Source organism: Somniosus microcephalus, chromosome 4, assembly GCF_052327205.1.
Source record: "Somniosus microcephalus isolate GS21.2 chromosome 4, FLI_Smic_1.0, whole genome shotgun sequence".
NCBI lineage: Eukaryota > Metazoa > Chordata > Chondrichthyes > Squaliformes > Somniosidae > Somniosus > Somniosus microcephalus.
Window position 1 is genome coordinate 227,712,583 of NC_140990.1, and position 20,228 is coordinate 227,732,810.

Genomic DNA, 20,228 nt, shown 5'->3' on the forward strand with positions numbered 1-20,228 from the left:
GCCGGCGCAGCGCTACCGGCTTACGCCGGTTTAAAGGCCCACCTAATTTCAGCGGCGACGCAACTTCCGGCGCAACCCACTCTTGCGCCCCTAAATGGGCGCAAACCCAAGGGAATTTCTAGGCCACTGTCTCTAATACATGACATTTAGAAGATTTCAATCTTCGTATTAGAGATCAACACCAGGGGCCAGTCACTCTGATTGTCAATTACAATAATGTCAGTTTCACTACACTTATTCCTCGATCAACTGCAAGCCTGCAATTACTCCTTCAATCATTGCTGTGAACAGTGTCACAAGGTTTACACTGTTCACAGCAACGACTGAATGAGAAGCATCAAAATAAGTGGCCAGGCATTAAGTGAACTCAACTGCAGCTAATGTTTTAAATATTTGGTTTATCTTTAATGAATCTTTAAGGAGTGAGCCTTGGCTCAGCGATAGCATTCCTGCCTGTGAGTCGGAAGGTTATGTGTTTGAGCCCCACTCCAGACAGTCATAAATTCAAATCCCACTATGGTAATTTGTGGGCTAGCAGCAGAAATATAACCTGAAATGCCACTGGATTGTCCTAGAGAACCAACTAGTTCACTGATGCCCTTCAGGGAAGGGAACCTGCTGTCCTTACACAGTCTGGCCTACATGTGACTGCAGTGCCTAGTATGTGGCTAACTGTTAATTCCCTCTGGGCAAGGAGCAATGGCGCAATAAATGCTACCTTGCCAGTGTTGCCTACATCCCAAAAAGTTCTGGCCATCTTTATTATCACATGCAAACAGAGCTGGGCTGGCACTATGACTTAATATTGCTGCAAGCAGGCACGAGGACCAAACCGGTATTTGAGTTGAATGGTGCCATTAAATAGGGAAAACAGTCCTTTCCAATGTGTTGTTATTTTCAGTGGATATCTTCAGTCATCCAGATAAACTGCTTCTCTCTCCTTTTGTGGCAGTATCTGGATAAATACAATGCTTTCTCCTTTTAAAAGATCAGCAAATAAGCAGCTTTACCATCATGCAGGATAAAGCATCTTGGTGAAAGAACCATTTACAAGAAACTTTCGTTTATCCGGAGGTTAAATGTCCAGAAAGCTCTATCCACTGGCAAAATTCAGGAGTCGGTTCAGATGTTTTTTTTCTTTTCGTTGCTTTTTTTCTGCAGTCGTGGCTCTGCAAGTTCTAGCTGAAGCTGTTGCTTAGCTACAGAGACGCTTGCAAGCTACGCCGACTGTTTTGAAGCACAGGGTTTGTTGCTTCACACGGAGCTCAGAAGCTTCGTATGTTTTAATATTAGCGCTGGTTTCTACGGCAGTTTTGATGGGACGGCACCAGCTCGGTCCCGTCAGTACCGGATACCAGAAAGTTTCCTGTATTTGGCATTCTAAACTCTGGTTAAATGTTAATTGGCATTTAGATTCATTAAACAGCAAACAGAGCTGGGCTGGCACTATGACTTAATATTGCTGCAAGCAGGCACGAGGACCAAACCGGTATTTGAGTTGAATGGTGCCATTAAATAGGGAAAACAGTCCTTTCCAATGTGTTGTTATTTTCAGTGGATATCTTCAGTCATCCAGATAAACTGCTTCTCTCTCCTTTTGTGGCAGTATCTGGATAAATACAATGCTTTCTCCTTTTAAAAGATCAGCAAATAAGCAGCTTTACCATCATGCAGGATAAAGCATCTTGGTGAAAGAACCATTTACAAGAAACTTTCGTTTATCCGGAGGTTAAATGTCCAGAAAGCTCTATCCACTGGCAAAATTCAGGAGTCGGTTCAGATGTTTTTTTTCTTTTCGTTGCTTTTTTTCTGCAGTCGTGGCTCTGCAAGTTCTAGCTGAAGCTGTTGCTTAGCTACAGAGACGCTTGCAAGCTACGCCGACTGTTTTGAAGCACAGGGTTTGTTGCTTCACACGGAGCTCAGAAGCTTCGTATGTTTTAATATTAGCGCTGGTTTCTACGGCAGTTTTGATGGGACGGCACCAGCTCGGTCCCGTCAGTACCGGATACCAGAAAGTTTCCTGTATTTGGCATTCTAAACTCTGGTTAAATGTTAATTGGCATTTAGATTCATTAAAGAATCAGACAAATGAATTAATCATACTGCATAGGGCAAAGGAAAACATTAGGGCCTAGTAATTCGGTATAGCCGCGTTTGGGGCGCTAGTCCTGGCGATGCGCAAAGTTTAGCGCCAGGCGCAATTTAGCGCCACCTAGCACGATATTGGGTTAGAGCGCCCCTAAAGGTGATTGCGGCACTAAATCAGGCGCTGCACGCTACTTTTAAGGCGCTAACCCGGCGGCGCAACCCAATTTCGCGGCGGCGGGGCGCAGCGAGGGTGCTGTCAATAATCACTTTCCCTGAGACACACTGGCGCCGGCCAGCTCTTAAAGGGGCAGGTCAATTGGCATCACCAGACACACTCACTGCCTTGTAGGCCTTCAAAGCAGTGGGAGCCTACCTGTGGCGCACCAGCCTAGCAAGACATGGAAAGGGTGAGGCAGAGGGCGGAACGCCTCACTGATGGGGCATTGGATGCTTTGGTTGGCGCAGTGGAATCAAGGCCAAGGAAGATGGTCGGAATGTGATTTATGTTTTGGACAGTCTCCCGGGTGTGAGAGGCAGTTATGTGTCAGTGTATTAGTTTTGCTTTCTGTTGCCATAGCTTTCTCATGTTTGAAGGAACCACATTTTGTGTAATGAAACACTTTCTTCATTTACAATGGCCATGCCTGCTATTTACATGCATCATGCCCTTCACAGGCTTGGGGGTATCAGACCGGTTCCATTCCTGTTCTTGGAATGGCAGCAAACATTCCGTGAGAGGGGCCTAGAAGCTACTTCTGATCAGCCTCTGATGCGCAGCCTGAGCAGAGCCGTTCGCGTAGAAGTTCAGGCCAGCAGGCATCTTCTCAGCCACCGACAGAGATGTCCTGCACCTTATCTGAGGCTGCAGATCTGGCTGAAGCAGCTGGCACAGCTCAGTCACCACCTCCTTTCTAAATCGCAGCCTTCTGACACACTGCTCCTCTGGCATGTTCATGTAGGAAAACTGCTGTCGGAAAACCCTGCCAGCGTAAGGTCTGCTGTGGCGACGTCTGTTGGCCCTCCTCCATCTGGCCATGCCCGCCCCCCTCTCCCAGCGTCTCAGTGCCCTTTCCAGACGTTCCCCTCCAATGCAGCCCCCATAATAAGTGCCCACAGGAAGGTTCCCCGTTGTCATGGCTCACCAACAGCAAGGTGATGGGCAGAAGGCTGAAGATCGTCTGCCTGCGCTGGCTCAGTGGTCAAATGGCTCTCAGTGTGCAGCTCAGCAACTCTTTGTAGCTCTTGAGGAGGTTGTGCTCCAAAAATGGCTGCCGCTTTTAAACCACACCAGTCCCCTTTAAATAACGCTCCTCCAGCCCGAGAGCGACTTGGTAAGGTCCAGGTAAGCTGTCACTATTAGCGCCAGGCGCTACGGAGGGGGGCGCCACTGAATTTCCGGTCCGGGGCGCCCAAAAGGCGTTGCACACTCAAATGACGTCATAATCAGCCTGCGCCCATGAGCGGACGCTAAGATTTAGCGCTGGCGCTAAATGCATGCTCAATTTGGGCGCCCGCCCGGAAATTGACTAGCACCCCACTTCTCGGCCTCTTTAGGTGTTAATCGCTGGCGCTAACAACCGAATTTCTCCCCCTAGCTGTTCTGGCACAGACGAAGGGTATGATTCCCTTGCAATCTGACAAACAAGAAAACTATCACATATTAAACTTCACGTCCTTACAGGGGTTTTTCCTTGGGGTGAACAGCTGTCAAGGAAATGCTGATTCAGTCTCCTCAACACAGCAGATATGTGTACAGATGTTTACTCTGTGAAGTCATTAATACACAGACGTACTGGAAAACCGAGGCAGATTTGGCTGATGTAGTGGGAAAGTTGAGCAGCATGTTCTACTGCTCGAGAGACAGTTTCCAGCCGGTAACTGAAAATGATGCTTCATGAAGAAATTTGTAGTAAATTCAGTAACTGCTGATTTTACACCTCTCAAAGCACCACTCCAGAAACATTATGGTGGTTCATGAAAAAATACTTCAATATTCATTCTTCTTTTCCGTGCCTAGTTTTCTTCCATTGTTTTACATCCAGCAGATTGTGCTCTGGGTTTTTTCTGTAACACATTCCCTCTTTATGTGGACAGATCATTGGCATGAGCCACAACTTCCACCAGGAGAACTGGCTCAATGCACTGGGGGGTGGGGTTGGGGAGAGGTGGGAGATGGTGGTCACCAGTTCACTCTACTCTCATCGGACGCCAGTGCCCTGCTGGATGTCAACACAGGCAGAAATGCTACCGATGAGCCAAGATGCACTCCTTAAGATACGTTAAAGCTATACAAAATATGTAAAACATTAGCTGCAGTTGAGTTCACTTAATGCCTGGCCACTTATTTGATGCTTCTCATTCAGTCGTTGCTGTGAACAGTGTAAACCTTGTGACCTTATTCACAGCAATGGTTGAAGGAGTAATTGCAGGCTTGATGGAGGAATAAGTGTAGTGAAACTGACATTATTGTAATTGACAATCCGAGTGACTGGCCCCTGGTGTTGATCTCTAATACGAAGATTGAAATCTTCTAAATGTCATGTATTAGAGACAGTTTTCAGGAGCCTCAATGGCACAGTGAGTAAATACACTGTGCTGGGCCACTGAGTAATGCAGACCAGGAGAGTCCCTTGTTTAATGCCTAGTCTGTGCTGAGTGAACTGATCTCAGTTGGGCAGCGCTGGGGTGATTCAGTATAGAGTGGGAAAGTTAACCAAGCCGTTTGCTTCTGATTACTAATAGCCCTCCTAGACGTGCATGGTAATGGAAAGTTGCTGTCTGTGGAACCGTACCCAACCATGAGTCAGTGCCTTCAGAAGATGAAAAGTGGAGAAAAAATATTGAAGGGATATTTGTTAAAAAAAAAAATTTTTTGGCAAACAGCCAAATGTACTTAAACATGCCAAAGTGTAGGCAGAGGAACTTTAATTTTTGTGTGGGACAAATCCCAAAGCATGTAAATTCCTCAGCTAATTTGGAAAAGTATTTACAAAAAGTACCTTGATGTCACACCATATATTATGTTAATAAATGGTTTAATTTTCAATAACCTACCACTTCAGACTCGTGTACCTTTGGTTTTACTCCACTTCTGATCTGGCACAATAGCTGCAAAGTGTGAAGCATAGCTGACCCGACCTGCTGGAGTTTATATGAATTTATAAAAATATCTGACTTATTCAAGTGTCTTCACTTGCTATATTTCAGTAATCTATAGTATCTGGATTTCTTAAAAATTAAAAGATTTGTAATGTTGAAACATGTGCATTCCATGGAATCAGACCTATAATGCACCATTAACATTCAACGCTGCAAAGATTTGTAAAGTTAGCTTTGACAGTCAGACAATGGGAAAAATTAACCAAACGCATTGCAGACATGATCACATTAGGAAGTGGCAAGTACCAGCTTGAATTAGTTAGCAAGGTTGTTTATGCCTTTCATGAAGGCTAAGAATCCACAAATTGAAGTTCAGTTAGACTCAGGATATCACAATACTGTATTGAAGAAATAGGTGTTAACTCTTTGACTATATTTTGGTGTTTAGTCTGATATACAAATAACCAGAACCAACGGCTAAATGAAGGCCAATTACTTACACTGAAAATAGCAATGGTTTAAACTTATCGGACCAGATGGTAATACCTTCTGAAATACTTGGCTGTGTTCTAATCGATTTCTGTGCCCTAGCTTCTCTTCGCTAGATGAAAGCTATCTCCCAAAGGCCACTGCTCAAGATCACTTCTTCCATTACCGATACTGTTGACATATTGGACATGGCAACTGAAATATTTAACTGAAATACAGTGGTGTCAAAAGTCTCAATGCCCAACACCTAATACAGATATTTTAAGCAAGTTAATGACTTTTTTTAGAAGAGCTCATACAGAAATTTGACACAAACATATTGAACAGTAGCACATGGAGAAATTTTAAACCCCTCCTGATAACTCTTGTGACATCTGCACAACCACCAACTTGAACCTAGAGGGGGAGAAATTCGGTTGTTAGCGCCACCAATTAACGCCTAAAGAGGCCGAGAAGTGGGGCGCTAGCCAATTTCCGGGCGGGCGCAAGGCGTCTAGCGCCTCGCCCCATATTGAGCATGCATTTAGCGCCGGCGCTAAATCTTAGTGCCCGCTCATGGGCGCAGGCTGATCATGACGTCATTTGAGTGTGCAACGACTTTTGGGCGCCCCGGACCGGAAATTCAGTGGCGCCCCCCTCCGTAGCGCCTGGCGCTAATAGTGACAGCTTACATGGACCTTACCAAGTCACTCTCGGGCTGGAGGAGCGTTATTTAAAGGGGACTGGTGTGGTTTAAAAGTGGCAGCCATTTTTGGAGCACAACTTCCTCGAGAGCTACAAAGAGTTGCTGAGCTGCACACTGAGAGCCATTTGACCACTGAGCCAGCGCAGGCAGACGATCTTCAGCCTTCTGACCATCACCTTGCTGTTGGTGAGCCTTGACAACGGGGAACCTTCCTGTGGGCACTTATTATGGGGGCTGCATTGGAGGGGAAAGTCCTGCTGCTGAATCATCTGGAAAGTGCACTGAGACGCTGGGAGAGGGGGGCGGGCATGGTCAGATGGAGGAGGGCCAACAGACGTCGCCACAGCAGACCTTATGCTGGCAGGGTTTTCCGACAGCAGTTTTCCTACATGAACATGCCGGAAGAGCAGTGTGTCAGAAGGCTGCGATTTAGAAAGGAGATGGTGACTGAGCTGTGCCAGCTGCTTCAGCCAGATCTGCAGCCTCAGATAAGGTGCAGGACATCTCTGTCGGTGGCTGAGAAGATGCCTGCTGGCCTGAACTTCTACGCGAGCAGCTCTTCTCAGGCTGTGCGTCAGAGGCTGATCAGAAGTAGCTTCTGGGCCCCTCTCATGGAATGCTTGCTGCCATTCCAAGATCAGGAATGGAACCGGTCTGATACCCCCAAGCCTGTGAAGGGCAAGATGCATGTAAATAGCAGGCATGGCCATTGTAAATGAAGAAAGTGTTTCATTACACAAAATGTGGCTCCTTCAAACATGAGAAAGCTATGGCAACAGAAAGCAAAACTACTACACTGACACGTAACTGCCTCTCACACCCGGGAGACTGTCCAAAACATAAATCACATTCCGACCATCTTCCTTGGCCTTGATTCCACTACGCCAACCAAAGCATCCAATGCCCCATCAGTGAGGCGTTCCGCCCTCTGCCTCACCCTTTCCATGTCTTGCTAGGCTGGTGCGCCACAGGTAGGCTCCCACCACTTTGAAGGCCTACAAGGCAGTGAGTGTGTCTGGTGATGCCAATTGACCTGCCCCTTTAAGAGCTGGCCGGCGCCAGTGTGTCTCAGGGAAAGTGATTATTGACAGCACCTTCGCTGTGCCCCGCCGCTGCGAAATTGGGTTGCGCCACCGGGTTAGCGCCTTAAGAGTAGCGTGCAGCACCTGATTTAGTGCCGCAATCACCTTTAGGGGTGCTGCAACCCAATATCACGCTAGGTGGTGCTAAATTGCGCCTGGCGCTAAACTTTGCACATCGCAAGCGGGGCTATACCCAATTTCTAGGCCAGGGTATTTTACATGAATATTTGAAATATGATATTCAGTCCCAGAAATTAAAATGAAAATAAATAATTTCCTGATGTCACACTATATAATTGGAGGTTATGCTAATGAGTGGGGTTTGAATGATATTTTGCCTGACAGGAGAGATTGCTGCATGTGTGTTCACAGCTCTGCTTCTCATCTGGTCATTTTTAATGTTTTGAAATATTAGAAAACTGTGGCAGTTTATGAAGTGTAAAAGAGATCTAACCAGCTCCCTCGGCACTTTTTAAACCTGTTTTCACTATATTCCACATGATCATGAGCCTAAGGAGCATGGAATGGTCTATCCAAGAGGAGCTCATAGTGCTTGGCTTTAACACAGTCCAGGGATGGATTGGGCCCTGACCAAAGTTATGCTGTCACTTTCTTGTGAATGCACAGCCGAAACTGTTTTGCATCAAATTGCAGTATAATTACATCCATACTTATTATCACGAATAGGCTTAAAGGGAAAGAGTTCAAGTCTATTTGACTTGTATATAAAAAAAGTTTTGGTGAAACTTTCTTTACAGTACCACTCCAAGGTATACGGGAGCGCTATCCTGCAGTTCAAACACATATAGGCCCGATTTTAACCCTGCCCTACTGGCAGGAATGAGCTGGGCAGGTAATTAAAGTGACGGTCGGATGCTTCCCGCTGCATTTGCATGCTCTGCCATTTTAACTGCTGAGTTCCAAGCAGCATCGGGTCCGCTCGACACAGGCAGGCGGGGGCGGGAGCCTCATTAATATTTAAATGCCGGGAGTTAGATGATGTAATTGAGACCCCGACGTGATTTTAACTACCGAGCACAGCAGAGGCACCGAGTGCCGGACTCGGCAATGAAACCTGGCAGGAGGCAGGATCCGCTCCAGAAGAGGCCCAGGTAAGTTCAATTTTTTCTTAAGGTCTCCTTGTTGGTCAAAAGGAGCAGGAGTGCTCTATCTGGACCATAAGAGGAATCATTGCCTTCATTGGCTTGGGCTTCCCTCCCATACCCCTAACCATGATCGCTTCTGGACCCCCCTCCCCTCACCACTTACCTCATGCCAGCCACCGTTCTCTCGGGTCCTCAGTGACTTCCTGCTGCGCAACATCCTGCTCCCGCCCGCTGGCCACCTCCTCATTACCACTGGATTGGGCGGGGGGTCCTCGCTGGAGTATGGTAATGAGGACCGGGAGTTAAAATGGCTCAGGACTCACGCCAGCGCCATGATGGGTGCTTTTCCTGCCCAGCAAGGCCCCCGCATGCCACAGAGTTAAAATGGGGGCTAAAAGCTCATCCATGGGCCAAGAAGGGCTAATCTGACACAACTGCAACCTTGTTAGCTGTGAAGCATACTTCAAGTTGAAAGACCTAAGTAGACAGTTTCTCGTTTAATCAGTGCTTGGCTGTCTTATTAACACATATTGGTAAATCAGCTGCAGTAATTTTGCTATGTTTTCCAGCATGCCTGATCCGTCACAGTTTTCATTGGGATTTAAAATTGAGACTATGAAGCACAATACTGAAAGAATATTAATTCATCTTTGTATGCCTCTAAATATTTTGATATCAAAGTGGTTGTAACAATTTGACAAGACTGAGCAAATATATTCATTTTCAATTCCTTTTTCTTCATTTGTTCTTAGGGTGAAGCTGGTCCAACAGGCGTTCGTGGGCCTGAAGGGCCCCAGGGACAACGGGGCGGACCAGGCCGCCAGGGTCAATCCGGACCTGTGGGCAACACCGTAAGTCCTGAAAAACATATTAACATTCAAGAACTTGATTTACTATGAACATTCTGTCATATAAATGCTTAATCTACCTTTTCTTTATTTGTAGGGGCCGCCTGGTATGGATGGAATATTTGGTGCTAAAGGCCCATTGGTACGTTTTCTTATAAATTATCCTAATTTGCCACTTTTGGACCTAGGTTATGAAGCTCAACTTTATCCATGAAGAATTGAAGAAGCTGATTAATAGTTAAATTAAGTAAAAATATGTGAGCCTTACCACTTTTTTTAAACAATTTCTTTCCTCTATTTTTTTTTTTGTCACTTAATGTCATCTATTTTTAGTTCTGTGTTTCTCTTCTAGCATCTGGTTGATTCTTGTATCTTTCTTTCCTTTCCATATCGTTATTTTTCTCCTGTACAATAATCTTTCTCATGCTTCACATATTTCTTTCCCTTCTTTACTCCATTGTCCACAATGTGTTGGAAACACTAATAAAATGCTCTGAAATTCCACATGTAGGACATGATACCCACAATAGCTGCAAACTGCCCAATTGCATTGGTTGACCTATTTGTGTTTTGGAGGTGAAGTGTACAATTTTCCAACTCTGTTTCTGATGTTGGAAACAAATTGCCTATCCTATTTGGAAAAACACTGACTAATCTTGTTATCTTGGGGTTGGGAGGCTGATACAGCTAAGCAGGCCACATTGTTGTCTACATGTAACTAAAGGGCTTGTGGACCTGTTGTCTTTAAATCCAGTGCAGAGCTAGGAGACAAAGTCTTCGCCAGTTCCAGTAAAAGCATAGCAGCAATCAAGTTTGTTGCACGGAGGCTGCTTTTATCTTTTTAGACAAGGAGCAGGATAAATGTGCGATTAGAGAAAATGTGATTGTCAGCCACTTTAGTTAATGGAATCAACCGAGCCCGGGCAGTAATGCCATATACTGAGCTGGTTGCTATCAGATCATGCATGCTCACCCATCAAAACAACATAGAACACAGATTACACAAACTATACAGTACAATTACAGGATATATTAAATCATCAGCCATCAATAAGCTTGTCTTTTTTCTTCAGCCATACCAGCAATGGCTCCCATTATGTGACCTTACCATTCTCTTAATCAGAAATACACAAAATAAAGGAGGCACAAGCGATAATGGCGAGATAAACACATTTATTGCATTTTTTGCGAGAGAATGGAATATGTGCCAAGCAAGTGTAATTTGTGGTCTTCTCCTCTGAAAGCTAGGTACTTCCTCTCACCTTGGGAGTATATGCCTGTGGTAGGGACCTCCATGCTCTTCTTCAAATTTCAGAGAGATGGGTTATATCTCAATCTCCTCTGCTTCTGCTCCAAACCTTGGAATTGCCTTGATGTCCCCTTTAACATTATACACATTGCACCTCATCAGAGCTCTTGTGTCCTGCCTCCCACAATGCTAATTGTCCATTGACTGAAAGTGTAGATTTTGTTTGGTGTCCTTCTTTGACATCATGGAATCCTGTCCTACCATCCTGCTGCCTTTCACAGGAGGTGCACATTGTATTAACATAGCAACTGATCTCAAAGGATTGCTTTCTTGCATATAGATCAGGGGTGCGAGTCAGAGTTGGCTATTACTTTCCTCCTGGCCAATAGTTGTTGCACAATCAGGTTCACCACTGCATTAGTAAAATATATCCTTTAGGGTGATATGTCCATATTTGCTTTAAGGTTTCCACTGATTACATTTACATTAGTGAAAAGTTTGTTTGCCATGTTTGCTTACAAAACAATCACTGCACTCCAAATGTAATTAATTGTATGAATCCTATAGAGACATTTCAATAACTTGTAAGGCAATATTTAAACACATTCCTACCTGTTTGTAAATTCTTTGTAGTTGACGATGAATAGATCTGTTAGAGGCCCACGTTTCCAACATGAAGAATTTTGCTTTCTCAGTCTCCTCCCTCTGCCCCTTTCTTCCAATTCACTGAGATCAGTGACCTGATTGGAATATTTCGGTACAAACAATTCTGTTTAAGGGAGTGTAGGATACCCTTTTATTTTATTCAATAGAATAAATTCCAAAGAAACTAAACTTTCACATGCAAATTGTGACCTAGTTGTCTGCACCGCACGGATAGTGCTCTGGAATGATTTTGTTTCAAACCTGATGTGAATAATGCCCACAGATTCCTTTAAGACAAACTTTTGAAACAATCCAGGAATTGAGCCATCTGAAATCTGGATGGTTGATTCCAAAATATGTTTATGAAACAAGCGGACAGAATTCTAGAGAACTGAATGCAGACCTTCTTCCCTCCCTCTGCACCACTAGACTGCCGGGGACCTCAAATATAAATGTCTCTCTCCCCCTACTGGCACTCTTGCCATTACATTCAGACAGTGAATGCAATTTTTTACAAACAATAAGCATCGACCTCCCGCTCCTAACCCCTCACTTCCGACCATCAGTAATCCAAGCCCACAAAACCTTCGATGTGATTACCAAATTGGAATCATAAGAATGTAAAATGGGCAAAGCAGCACAATGGTCCTCTATGCATGTACAGTGACATTTTCTAATGTCTCTTGGCCAGCCTATTTCTGAATGGGACAGAATTCATAGGGCAGGATTTTCATTGAGCCGTGGAGGTGGGATTGGAGGTGTGTGGGGGGTTAAAATCCTGAAATCGGGGGGCACAAACCCATCCCGCCCCCCAACCCGCCTCCATGCCAGTTTCAAAGGACCTGCGCTGGGACCCGCCTCCCCAAGGCGGGAAGGGGGTTAGTGCCAATTAACTGCCTGTTAACAGGTAGTTAACAGGCAGTTTTTAGCCTAATCCCTATTTTCATTGGTGAAATGTGGGATTCCCGACGGCTCCAAACCACGCCAAGTTAGCTAGGCGGGCCGTCGGGATGAAGGGCTTGGAGGGGTCGAGATGTCCGGTGTTCAGGTGAGTGATGGGTGCATGAGTGCAGAGGTAAGTGTGTTTGGTGTGTTTAAAGTGTTTAAAGAAGTTGTACTTACATTTACATATCTTTACAGCCTTCCTTCCTTCAGGTCTTGGGAATCCCTCATCTCACCGGCACAGAAAGCAGAATGGTCGCGATCTGTCAAAAGTTCCAGCATTCAGCTTTCTGTTCCAGGGAGATCTCTAAATCATCCTGACAGGAAGGAATTAACTTAGAGTACAGATTGTCAGTGTTTGACAGCTTCAAACAGCTGTCGAACACTGATATTTCATCTGTCGAAAGGTCTTGACAGATGAAATATTAATCTGTGACGTCACCTGTTGCCGGGTGGCCCTTAATTGGCCTGCTGAGCCTGCTGGGCGGGCTCAACAAGGTCAATCAATTCAAAATCGCGTGGGTTGGCTAGAACTCGATGGAGGCGGGACTACAACCACGAAAGTTGTAGTCCCGCCTCCTACCCGCCTCCTCATTGAAAATCCAGCCCATAGTGTCAGATTTTCTACATTCTGACCCCATTCAGAAAACATTTCAAGTTCGGTAATTATCTCAATAATCTTGTTTTCTTTTTAACTTTCTCGGGCAGGGGTGTTTCTACAATACTGAAAGTGTGAACGCATTTCAGTAGAACAGCTCAAAGGCTCAGTAGCATTGGTGTGCATTGTGACAAGAGTTTTTGGGGATATGGATGCACACCTCTGTTTCCTCATATGGAAAGTTCGGATTTTAACTTGGTTGTGAAAGAAACTGCCAAGCCTAGAAACTTACTATCATCCCATCCTCGCTGTCTTCAATTGTCTGCCCCATTCCTTAGCCCATCGACTTTAAAATCCTTGTCCATGCTTTTAAATTCCCTTGAGACACTCTTCACATATCTGTCACACTTCAAAATGCACTTGATTGGCTTGCATACCATATGATAACACAGCAACAAGTTACAACTGAACAATACTTTTAAAAAATGAGTAAGAAAAGAAAGCCAGTTATCATCTTGATAATCAACCATCCTGCCAAATAGAAATTGCTGGGGATTTACAAATAGCTCTCAATATAAAAGAAAATTTCAACAGCAATTAAGGTCTAATCAACTTCTGTCTAATTAGATCACTGCTCTATAGAGAGCATGCTTTGTGACCTGAAAGGGCCAGGCCAATGTTGGATGCATCTCCACCTCAGCAGTAGACAGCTTTCCTTGATAGCTCTTTATGCTTATCAAAAAAGAGCTATAAACCCACAAACATACAAAAATGACAGGTAGGAAAAAACCAGCTGCTCCATCAAGCCTGCCCAACACTCATGATAGTTGGAGCATGATGACTAGATACTTCCCACCCCTCCGCAGCCATCTAACCTCCTGGGAGAGTGAAAACAACAAACAACCCAGGCCCAATAAGGGGAAGAAATCCTCAGGAAAATTGCTCCCTGATCCCCCCCCCCGGCGATCAAAATACACCTGTGTAGTGCCTGCAGCTCGCTGGTCGAATTCAAATGAGCCCCAGGCCTCAAAATCGTGGCCACTCTTCGCTGTCAGAATGCGTGGCCGGCCTGCTCCACTGGTCGATGTCCTAAAAGTTAAAAATCTAGCTGAATGTGTCTTAAAATGAGACGAGTTGTTGCACTAGCACTTAATGTACTTCTGTCCATTATGCAGGGCTCACCGGGCACTAGTGGTGCTGCTGGGTTTCCAGGCCCCCCTGGATCTACTGGCCCACAAGGGAGCACTGGACCTCCGGGGATCAAAGGTCAAAGGGTAAGAGATTGAATTATTCAAATAATAGGAAACAAATATGACAATTTTAATTTCATCTGCTTTTTCTCCTGGGATAAAATGAAGTGAAGAACATTAATGTGTAAAAGAAATTTCCTCTTTATTTTGCACCCATTCATGCTGTGTAAGAGGCAAACTAATCCCTGCATTCTGTATATAGTCTTGTTTCTTGCAGAGACCAAAGGTAAAAATTACATCTTCATGATTAAATAGTACTACATTAACTTGGCAGCTGACAGGCAAAGAACCATCCTTGCAAACCTCTGTCAGCACTCTCTTTCGTTGATACTGCGTGTACACAATTGTATCTCAGTAACAATCCCTCCATTAGGTTTTCTCTCCCCCTGGGTTCGCTCAGCTCTGATTGGAGACTGAACAGAGACAGAGACTGAACTTCCTATCCCTGAAGCTTTGCTTTCGTACTCCAATGCTGGTTGATGCCCTGTTGCACCAAAGAATCACAAAATATTACAGCATAGAAGGAGACCTTTTGCCCCATCATGCTAATGTTGACTCTCTGAAAGAGCTAATCACTTAATCTCATTCGCTTGCCCTGTCCCATTCCTTTTTAAATGTTTCTTTTTCAAATATTTATCCACTTTCCTTTTAAAAGCCATTATGGATTCTGCTTCCACGACTGTTTCTGATAGGGTCTTCCATGCCCTAAAAAATCTTTGGGGGCGAAATTGGGTGCCTTTGTACGTCCCGTTAGTGCCCCTGGGGGGGGGTGCTAACAGGGCGCAAATGGTTTTGCGACCGGGCGCGGTGCTGACATCGACTCCCGCCATATTCGGCAGGAGTTTTGCGGCGGTGCTACGGTGTTGTGCCTCGATCTCCTTCCCCTGGAGATCGTGATGTCATCTCCGTGAGCACCACCCCGGACCCGAAATTGACTTCCGACTCCTGCAGCAGTGCTAGTCGAAAACACCGTCAGCTGCAGGAGGCGTGCATTGGACGGTCGACCGCTTCGGGAGCGATGATTAAAGGCGAGGTGGCCAAGCTAAGTCAAACAAATACTTAGAGCGCTTGATTTAGCACTCCACTTCCTTCCTGGAGCACAAAACCAAATTTTTAAAAAAGTTTAGAAACATTAGCGCCTGCCGCTGATTTTCTCAACTTTTAAAAGTTAGCGCCCCAAATGGGGCGATAATGAATTTCTCCCTCTTTGTCTTAAAAAACAATTCTCCTAGCCTCTTCTCTTTAATATTTTTGGTGATGTTCTTAAATTTATGCTCTCTAGTTACTGACTCACTAACCAACAGAAACAGTTTTTTCCTATTTACTTTTATCAAAACCCTTCATAATTTTAAAACCATAAATATGCTTTTACGGTTATGTTCATAATTCATTCTAGTAATAGGGGACATTATGATTAAGATCACAAGTCATTGGATGAAGGAATGACGTGTGAAATCAAGTTAGCAACTAATTGTTTCTGATGACAGTTTAGAATATGGTTATAATATTGTTTTTTTCTTCCAGGGAGAACCAGGCCAACTAGGCTACAAGGGAGAAAGCGGATCTAAGGGCGAGCCTGTAAGTTCCACTATCTTTCAATATAAAGCAATGACAAAACATATTGACAATAGAGCTTAGTGGTTTTGTTGTAGAAGGGGCAAGCGATATTAAAAATATTAATTGTGAGAAAACAAGGAAGAACAGTTTTTCATTTTTTTATTCACATCACTTTATTCCCCTTTCCTTCAGCCACCTGTGAAACCTATTGTTATTTGGTCTACATTTCAAAAAAATGAGTCAGGATTGAGTGCTTTGTATCTGAATGCACAGATTATTCACAACAAAATTGGAGAGCTAGAAGCATTAATTAACTATGGTGGGATGTGATATAGTTGCTCTAATGGAGATGTGGCTTAAATATGGACAGGACTGGGAACTAGATATTCCTGGTTATAACATTTTCAGGAGAGAAAAAGGTGTGGATGGGATGATATGCTATCATCATTAGTACAAAAGAGTAATATCGTCCTTCACAACAAGTCTTGCTGATGGACCTTTAGAGCCAGGAACGCCATCAGTGCCTGGTTGGCCTGGGGTTCAATATGATCTTTACCACCAGGATTACCAGGGACACCAAAAGGCCTCGGAACTGAGAAGAAAAAATGAGTAAATGAAAGATTCTGTCAACAGATTAGTGTTATATTTTTGTACTGCACAGAAATTACAACAGATCTTTTGGCCCAACCAGTCCATGTTGGTGTTTATCCTCCACATGAGCAGTAGCCCTAATCTCACATCGCTTTATTTCACTTTCCTATCAAACCTATTGTTAAATGTTGACATGGTTTCTGCTTCAATCACTAACTTTGGTATTGCACTCCACAGTATCATAATCTGTTGTTTAAAAAATGCTTCTCCTGGAATCTGTTCTAAAACCTTTACATTTAATCTTATATCTATGTCCCTTGTTATAGACCCCTCAACCACTGGAAACAGTCTTTTTCTGTTCACTTTGTCAATGTAAAATTGAGATTAAGAGAGTGAGGAGAGAGGTTAGGAGAAATCTCATTTGGAGTGGATTGCTGGAGTATGGCGTGCTTTGCCGAAACGAATGGTTGACACAAAGATTATTGCTTCATTTGAGGAGAAAGTGGATAAATATTTAAAGCAAAGAAAGATACAAGGCTTTGGGGAGAATCGTAGAATCATACAGCACAGAAGGAGGCTATTTAGCCCATCGTGCCTGTGCCGGCTTTCAGAAGGAGCTACCAATACGTCCCACTCCCCTGCTCTTTCCCCAGAGCCCTGCAAAGATTTCCTTTTTAGGCAGAGATCTAATTCCCTTTTGAGAGTTACTATTGAATCTGCTTCCACCACCCTTTCAGGCAGTGCATTCCCGATCACAACAACTCAGTCAGTAAAAAAATCTCCAGTGGCTGTATCCTCTGGTTACCGACACTTCTGCCAGTGGAAACAGTGTCTCCCTATCTACTCTAACAAAATAAACACCTCTATTAAATCGCCGCCTAATCTTCTATGCTTTAAGGAGCACAATCCCAGCTTCTCTCGTCTCTCCACATAACTGAATCCTCTCATCCCTGGTATCATTCTGGTAAATCTCCCCTCCAAGGCTTTGAAGTCCTTTCTATAGAGTGGTATCCATAATTGGACACAATCCTATAGAAGAGGTCTTACCAGTGATTTATAAAGATTTAAAGTAACTTCCTTCTTTTTGTACTCTATGGGGGGAAAATTGGATGTCGTCCTTTTTGGGGCGCTGATGTTGCCAGTGCCCCAAAAACATTAGCACCCTTCCGCCTGAAATTCATTTGTAGTGCCCCAAGCAGGAGGCAGGACGCTACTGGAAGCTCTCCACCTCCTTCTTGGGGCGCTACAGCTGAATATCACGGCGCTATGTGCAATAGCACCATGTGCATCGGCACATAGCGCTGTGTCATTGCAGGCCTCCTCCTCTGATTAAAGGGGAGGGGCCAAGTGCAGCACGCACCAGGACCCTGCTGGACCACCGGGGAGCGGGGCGCCGTGAAAACAGCTCGGCAATCAAGAGGAGTGCCGAGCTGAGCCATTGTGGCCGGCACCCCGAGGAAAAAAGTGAAAGGGGGCAGGTGCTGGCAATCGGCCCCAAAAAAATGGCCACCCGACACCTGCACCTTTTACTAGCACTGCCGCCACTGCAAAAACGCCCCCTTGACCCTTTCAGACATATCGTCCGGCAGCAGGTCAGGGGGCACAACCGAAGTTTACGGCCGGGACGTGAGCGGGGTGCTGCGCACAGTGATGATGTCATCACTGGCGGTTCAGCACCACGGGGAGCTACTGCTGCCGCTAACCTCCTGCTGAATTTTGCGGGAGGCGTTAGTGGTGCCGCGCCCAGGCGCTAGGGAATTTTAGCCCCATTAGCGCCCCCCATACCTCTTTTTATAAAGCCAAGGATCCTATATGCTGTTTTAATAGCTTTATCAACTCGTCCTGCCACATTCAAAGATTTGTGTACATACACCCCCAGGTCGCTCTGATCCTGCACCCCCTTTAACATTGTACCATTTAGTTAATACTGCCTCTCATCATTTTTCCTTCCAAAATGCATCACTTCTCACTTCTCTTCATTACATTTCATTTGCCATGTGTCAGCCCATTTCACCAGTCTGGCATTTTTTTCAAATGACCCATTTTAAATCACTTCAAATTCCAAAGAAATATCTAGACTTCAAGGCATTTTCCCAAATTGACTAAAATATGAACACACTTCAAAACCAGTACAAGGTCTGTGAAAGGTAAATTATTACTTTGCTTAGAAAGATTCAAAAGAAATGATGTGTGCTAATTCAGAATGTAATCGGGTTTGTTCCGTTGCAGGTAATCATATTACACATCTGATCTAGTGTTCTTCTTTGATCCATTTAGGGTCCACCTGGTCCACAGGGAGCTTTTGGTCCGATGGGTGAAGAAGGCAAGAGAGGACTTCGTGGTGACCCTGGTTCAGTTGGTGTTGCTGGTTCAGTCGGAGAAAGAGTAAGAACATGACGTGAATTACATTTACAATTGATATGTGACCGTAAAATGTTAATAATCGTCGAAAGTCCCAGTAAAACCCTTTGAACAAACGTTAAATAATAATTATAATCTAACTTGGTAGTAACTTTTCAACATGTATTTTTATTGTATAGTATTGAAAGAAATGGTACTTAAGGTGGCATATCAACAATTAGTAGACAGATTAATGGAAGCAAGCAATGTGTTGCACATATTTATCTCAGTGGGATCGCAGTAGGGATGCTGCATTCAGCCTTTGTGGCTCTGAGTTAGGCAACAATGAAAACCAGCTGGGATTCCTTCACCAGATTGCTATCAGTGCTCACTGGAAAGTGCACTTGTGGGCATTGGTGAGTACAGAATCAGGATTGACTGTGATGCTCCCCAAAATTGAGAAGTTTGCACAAAGTCACACATTATCCATGTTTGCCAACGAGTAGCGTCTTGGCATGTTACCAAAGGGCAGTCAGTGCCTATGGATCTGAGCTTGTGTGAAAATAAGCAGGGTAAAACATACTTTGAAATTACATAATTTCTGTTATTCTTTGTACATTTACAGTTCGAATATTTTTTTTGTAATTAGGGTTCCCCAGGTAATCGTGGTTTCCCAGGTCAAGATGGGCTACCTGGTCCAAAGGTAAGTAGATATTTTTTTAACACTAAACAATTAAAAGTTTATAAGAAAGCTGGCATGTATTTTATAAACTCTTAAAAAGGACCTCCAATCAACATTAATGAAGAATGTGCTTTTTATGTCATCAGGGTGCTCAAGGACAGCGTGGTATAACAGGTCCTTCAGGTCCGAAGGGATCTCTAGGTGACCCAGGCCGTCTTGGTGATCGTGGTCTCCCAGGTGCAAGGGTAAGAACATTTATTAGGATTTGACTAGTAACTGTATGGTAGTGCCTCAGTCACATTACCAGTAATTATAGGGAAATGTACAGCATTTACTCAAACTAATGGCTGCTAACTTGGGTTATATACCCAGCTTATCAAAGGCAAATCCAATAGTAGTTGAAGTCGAGTTGGGAATCATGAATATTAAAAAATAGGTCAGCAAATGCCATAAAAATAACACCTAAAGAAAAATCGCAAAAATATGAAAAATATGAAATGCAAATTTTGGATTGGTTTGTAAATCTGTTGGAATCATTTCATTCAACCTTTATTTTTCTATTGCAAATTCACTAGATTGACATTAACACAAGAATTGAAAATGTAAGACTAAATAAGTCTGTTTGTTTTGTTTAAAATTACAGTTCAACCTCCTGGCATTTATTGTTTTATTTCTCTTGTGTTTTGTATTTTTTGTGTATTTGGTATACTATGACATAGCATTAAAACACACATTTGTGGAGGGTTGGGAAACATTGATACAATGCATTTTCTTTTGACATCTGTTTTTATTATACATTTCCTTTGTGACTGAATTTGCATAATAGAGATAAACTCTTGAATCTCTGTGAAAATGCAGTTTTACTGGGGTGAGCTAATACTTGGAGATTTTTAAACACTGGTCTAGAAGCAGTCATATGTACAAAATATGTTCAAATAACTATTGCTGGGGGGCAGGTCCTGTAAGTTCCTTTCAGC

General features: G+C 44.0%; 1 protein-coding gene across 1 annotated transcript in view; it reads left to right on the forward strand.

Annotated features, from left to right (window-relative positions):
- Positions 1 to 20,228, forward strand: part of LOC147120251 (uncharacterized) — a 368,220-nt gene that overhangs the window by 275,072 nt on the left and 72,920 nt on the right. The window contains exons 19-25 of the mRNA XM_085985896.1: positions 9,302 to 9,400; positions 9,495 to 9,539; positions 14,007 to 14,105; positions 15,606 to 15,659; positions 18,507 to 18,614; positions 19,219 to 19,272; positions 19,398 to 19,496. Coding sequence (XP_085842022.1) covers positions 9,302 to 9,400; positions 9,495 to 9,539; positions 14,007 to 14,105; positions 15,606 to 15,659; positions 18,507 to 18,614; positions 19,219 to 19,272; positions 19,398 to 19,496 — 558 coding nt within the window. The remainder of the gene's footprint in view (positions 1 to 9,301; positions 9,401 to 9,494; positions 9,540 to 14,006; positions 14,106 to 15,605; positions 15,660 to 18,506; positions 18,615 to 19,218; positions 19,273 to 19,397; positions 19,497 to 20,228) is intronic.